Genomic DNA, 6,000 nt, shown 5'->3' with positions numbered 1-6,000 from the left:
GTAATCAGAAAACACATTACTATAGTGGAATAGGTGTCAGTCTATACAAGAGCTCCAGGGGACTATTTAATAAAAGACTATGCAGGAACTAAACTTGAGTCTCGGATTCACACAGCACACCTCACACCAGTACATAAGAGATTAAACCAGGTGATGATGTGCCATTCTTGATAACATTCGCCAGTTATGTTGATTCTCCCTTTATCACTCTTATTTATATGCAGGGGATCTGTAGACAAACTACATTTCCCACGATTCATCTGCCTGCTCTCACTCTGTGTGCCCTTCCCTTCTTCCCTGCAAAGAAATCACTTGTAATACACATAAAAAAAAAACAAACAAACATGACAGCAGTATGTGACCTTGGATGTGGGAGTGATTTCTTTGCAGGGGAGTAGGGACGGGTACAAAGAGAATGAGAGCAGGTAGATGAATCATGGGAAATGTACATTGTCCACGGATTTATGTAAATAACAATAAAACAAGAAGAAGCAAGTAAAATAAAGCCAAGCAAAGGCTACATAAGTGAATATTTTAGAACCGCTCTGGATGTATTTGCAGATAACTTTTCAAAGCTGGATGATTCCCTTTAATATTGCCGAATGCTGTACTTCAGCCATCTCCAGTACCCCCACTAAAGATAGGGGGGAGTCTGCATCTACCAGGTGTCACTCCTTGAGACTGCATTTATAACCGGAGTAAACACCTCCAGTTTTCAGGATTGGTGGGGGCCTCAGCGGTCCTTCCCCTCTCCCTCTTGTCTTGACAAGGGGATGTGTGTCTATAGTGGGAAAATCCCTTTAGAAAATTAGTGCAGTCAGTACTTGGACAGGACAAAGCAAACCATAGGATAGCATGTATGCTTAGTATGACCACTTACACCATGCGCCCTGACATTTCCAGCATATGTAAATATGTAATATTTATGCTTTGTGAATACCACATTAATTTAAGCCCTCAATGATGACAATAAAAATATATTTTTATTAAAATAAATATAAACAGGTTGCATTTAACATTGCCATGGTTTGTAATATCAGTATGTATGTAACTCCAGACTAACATAAATAATGTCCTTATATAGTTTGCGAGTCTCCAGGGATTCACTACAAAGCTATAACCAACCTCACGTCATGTTCAAGCAGCAAAATATTTCAAGGTGTTTGGAAATCTCCAGAAATGTACCTCAGATATGCTAAATTGACATAAAAAGTTCAGATTTTGATTTAAAAAAAAGTTGGAAAGAAATAAAAAATAAATCTTCTGAAGTTAAGGTTTGAAATCCGAAAAGTACTGATAGTCGGTAGACTTCGTCTCTGGAGAACTGGAGAAGTTTCCTCTGCGATGGGAGTCAGCACTTTAATAGCTCAGTTGTGCTTGCTGCAGGTTCAGAGATGACCTCTCCTGCCATAAATTCATCCTGTAATAAAAGGAAATCACATTTACTTAAAAAAAAGAGAAGAAAATAGCATTTTCCAATTTAGTTAAAAAGACTAGTATACAATTAAGAAAACATGGCTGCCCGACCGACCGATCAGATATTAAGGACATATCCTGCAGAAAAAAATTGCCTGGAAAATGTCTTTATGTCCTGTTCCCACACTGCTGCAAACGTAAGGAACAAGCATAAATGCATTAATGCAATTTACCATACATTTATGGCGTACAAAGTTTGTTGATCACTTGCTGTTGCAACGAGTGGAAATATAGCAGTTATGATCCTGGCAGTTTAGCTCCTTACATGCTGTGATGGATAGAGACTGTCACAACAATCATAACTGGGCAGCTATGATAGATACGAGGAGTTTGGAGGAGTCACAGAAACAGTTAAAAAAATGTTATACATACACACATACACACACACACACACACACACACACACACAGTAAAGACCAAAAGTTTGGACACACCTACTCATTCAAAGAGTTTTCTGTATTTTCATGACTATGAAAATTGTAGTCTGTACTATATATATATATATATATATATATATATATATATATATATATATATATATTTGTAAAACACTTTACCAGTGTTCGTTTAGCATGTATGGTGCAAGTTATACAAGTGGGAGGAAACCCACACAAACACTCGGAGAATATACAATCTTTTTGCAGATGTTGTCTTTAGTCAGATTTGAACCTAAGGCTTCAGCGCTGCAAGAATGTAGGGCTAATAACTGTTTCTGTTGTTTTTTATATTCAAGCCCACAAATCTTTACATTTTACCGCTGCAGTAGAGAAATATTAAATGATGTTGTTGAAAAATATTACTTGGTCCATTAATAAACATGACCTCATATGACTATATTAACGGAAAAAAAAAAATATAAGGCTCATTATGGTTTATAGCATAACATTTCCTCCCTCTGACATTAATGGTCCATTCACACGGAGGAAAATGGTGAGGAATTTGGTGTAGAATTTCAGCGCTAAAAAAAAGCCTCCTATTGAAGTCAATGGGAGGCTTTTTTTCAGCGCTGAAATTCCACACCAAATTCCTCACCATTTTTCTCCATGTGAATGCACCCTAAAGGGGTTGATTGGGCTGTTGATTTTTTTTTTTTTTTTACAAATACATGTACAAATATATGATTGGTAGGGGGCTGGCTGGCCTGATCCTTTGTACAGAGCCACTTCTTGCACCTGAACAGTACACAATACGGGGCCGAAAGCAGAAAACAGTGAAGGCAGAGCTTTCTACTTCCAGCTGTGTATTGTTTACAGGACGAGAACCAGAAATAGCTCTGTACAGATGATAGGTGTAGGGGCTAGGTATCGGCCCTCAACTGGTCAAATATTTATGGCCTATCCTGAAATAGGCCATTAAAAAAAAATAGAATAAAAAATGATCATAACATGTAACTAGAGATGAGCGAACCCTGTTCGGATCAGCCGATCTGAACAGCACGCTCCCATAGAAATGAATGGAAGCACCTGTGACGCTGACTTTGCCGGCGGCCGGCGTCACAGGTGCTTCCATTCATTTCTATGGGTGCGTGCTGTTCGGTTCTGCTGATCCGAACAGTGTTCGCTCATCTCTACATGTAACCAGTACGTACCTTGTCATAGATAACTCTTACAATCAGTGAACAGCTTGGACAAGTTGCAACTTCTTCTCCATTTTCAAGGTCTTCCTAAAATACACAATGTAATAGATACAAGCGTCACTGAAGACATATGGGACATTGTACGTGATCTACGACCAGTCTAAAAGAATATCCCAGCACTTTCACAAGATATAAGCAATGGCCTAGATTATCTAATAGTTAGACAGTCAGTCTGAAAATACACCAGATTTATTACAGTGGCTGATGCTGGAGGATAAATCAGGCGAATCTTTAAATGTATACTGTGCGTTTATACTACGTTTTGCTGGCTTAGTTTGAGCCAGTATTTAATGACACAATGCTGATCCACAACTGATTCAGCCATAGAATGAGTGACACTAGACACAGCTCACTAGCCCCATTGTATCTACGAGTAAAGTCAAAGCACTGCTTCAATTTTCAGTCACAGAAAGAATCAGGAATCTGGGGCAGAAGACGCCTCAAATTCCTCTTCAAATTGTGTCCTGTGAACCCGACCCAAGACAACTATTGGTTAATTTAATACAACTACAGAAAATCTGTAAATATAAGACATAAGCAAGATACTAATATAGTTACTGTATGTCAAATCAGGGCGGTTTCACACCTGTGCCTGCTCTCCGCTTTCGGGTTTCCATCTTCTGCCGAGAGAAACTTGAATGGGTTTGCAAAGTGACCGCCCGTGAGCGTCTTCTGCCTCTCTGTGTCCAGTTAAAAGAAAACGGTTTCGCCGCAGAGAGGCAGAAGACGCTCACGGGCGGTCACTTTGCAAACCCATTCAAGTGAATGGGTTTGAAAACTGACTGCCGGGTTTCCGTCTCCTGTCCAGTTTCTCATGACAGAAGACAGAAACCTGAAAACGAATTCTGGGCGCAGGAGTGAAGCTATCATCTTGTGATGACGTCATTCAATAGCTGGCACAGTCATTACTATTATCATATCAGCTTGTCACCAGCCACAGATACTCCATGATGACATCACTGAATGGGGAGAGATTGGACCATTAGAATTTTCTACAGTTTCTTCAGATTACTTAAAACACCAAGAAACCTCCTTTAAGACATTTCTGAGTTACTTCCCAAGGATTCTCCAGTGAGCCACGAGCGCTAAGTAATCCTTCAGGTTAAAGCTTTAGCAGTGTAGTGTACCTTGGTAATGGCGAATCTATCTCCACACGGACATGGGTAGTAATAGGTCTCAGTGTCGTCGTCATACTCGAAGTCCTCGATCTCCACCTCGTCGTGGTACACGGACATCCCGGCGCCTGCACAGGCGATCCCAGCTTGTCACACCCGGTATCAGCGTGGTCTCCACATCTACACGTCACTGCCTGGTCTTCAGATTAATACGTCATTTCCCGACATAAATCTTCGGCCATTTTTGATTCCGGCGACCGCACGCTATACACGGAGTCACCGCTAGGTGGCGCCTGTGACTTTGCCAGTGCTATCGCAGCTTGTGAGATACAGCAGGCTGGCGGTGGGCGGTGCTAGCGAGCTGTCTATAGCGCCGTGTACCTGAGATAGCCGCAGAGACGGTAGAGAGGGCTATATATATTATTCTGACATTTGTCTATGACGGCTGAGAACAGGGAAGGATACCTTGCATGTTAGATCAGTGAATGGACAAGTTTAGGGTCCTGTTCACAAAATGCTCTGATTTTTAAATATACATTTTTATTTTTGGGGATAAAGGCTACCTCCTGAAAAGTGCCTTGCTATAAATTTCTAGGGTTAAAGGGGGGTTACATTACATGGTGACAAGTAAGATGAGTGACTGCTTGTGTAATGGAGGACGTGTCGAGGCAACCAGCAGCTTCTATATAGTGTCCCAAGTATACAGGCCTCTATGATGTGTCTATGGGTGCTTTTACATGTGCCAAAATGCTGTACCATGTGACAAAGCCATGTGCCTTTTACTGTAGAAACAACTGTAAGCTCTTAGGCCGAGACCACACGTGGCGTAGTCACATCGCTATACAGTACCAGTCTTGTGGATAGGTCACTCTCACTAAAACATCAGTGGAGATAGGACTCCCTCATCCTGTTCTCTTCTATGGGACAAGCCGCCATTAAACAAATACCATACAGTGTAAGCAATGAAGGGGTTTCAGCACCATGGCCCCCTTCTAACTGCTGATCAGCGAAGGTCATCCCTAAAAAAGATCTGGACAGTGCCGGAATCAAATTTGATTCACACACTGCTGACAAACCCACAACACAAAGGAAGCTTCAGTCTCAGATGATAACTTGGTTATTTGGACCAACCTAGGAAAATGGACATGTTGGACAAGTTCTATTTTTGTCCATTGTCATGGATCCATCAAGTCTATGAGGGATCTATAAAAACAGCTGCACCACAGATGCAAAACAGCTCTAAAATAAATTGATTTTGCATCTGCTTTTTACGAGTATCCTAACAACTTTCATGATATGTATTTCTCTCCATTCCCATGTGAAAAAAGATGAGGTGTATCACTGAAAAATGTGTAAAATTCTGCTGAACCCATAGACAATACAAATTACTTAGCTGGGACAGTGGGTTTCTTGCATACAACAAGTATGCAAATGTCCAAGTTGCCAAAATTCACCAGACAGATCCCTTTATTAATTTTCAATATCTGGTAAAGAAATCTTTGTTTGCTATCGACGATGCTGGCACTATTTGTTACTGTGGTTGGATTTATCCATAGTTTCTACACTGACAGACAAAATTTGAGGACAATAATAATAAAAAATAAAACGTGAAAGATTGACAGTGAACAAAGAATACATGGCTCATCCAGTCTGCCCTTATGTTATTACCATTTTGTTTTAGGAGAGACATGTTTATCCCTGCTATGCTTAAATCCACTTAAAGCTGAGGCCCCACGTTGCGTAAACGCAGCTTCTTTTGTTTCAGTTTTTGCT

General features: G+C 40.6%; 1 protein-coding gene across 1 annotated transcript; it reads right to left on the bottom strand.

The window, feature by feature from the left end:
* Positions 1-964: 964 nt before the first annotated feature.
* On the bottom strand, positions 965-4,407 carry DPH3 (diphthamide biosynthesis 3). The gene is made up of 3 exons (XM_075262800.1): positions 4,240-4,407; positions 3,065-3,139; positions 965-1,420 (listed from the first exon to the last, which is right to left on the bottom strand). The coding sequence occupies exons 1-3, from the start codon at positions 4,345-4,347 to the stop codon at positions 1,352-1,354; spliced, it is 252 nt and encodes an 83-aa protein (XP_075118901.1). The 5' UTR covers positions 4,348-4,407; the 3' UTR covers positions 965-1,351.
* Between the last annotated feature and the right edge of the window lie 1,593 nt (positions 4,408-6,000).

Source organism: Leptodactylus fuscus, chromosome 2, assembly GCF_031893055.1.
Source record: "Leptodactylus fuscus isolate aLepFus1 chromosome 2, aLepFus1.hap2, whole genome shotgun sequence".
Classification (NCBI taxonomy): Eukaryota; Metazoa; Chordata; class Amphibia; order Anura; family Leptodactylidae; genus Leptodactylus; species Leptodactylus fuscus.
This window is presented reverse-complemented; position numbering and strand designations above follow the sequence as displayed.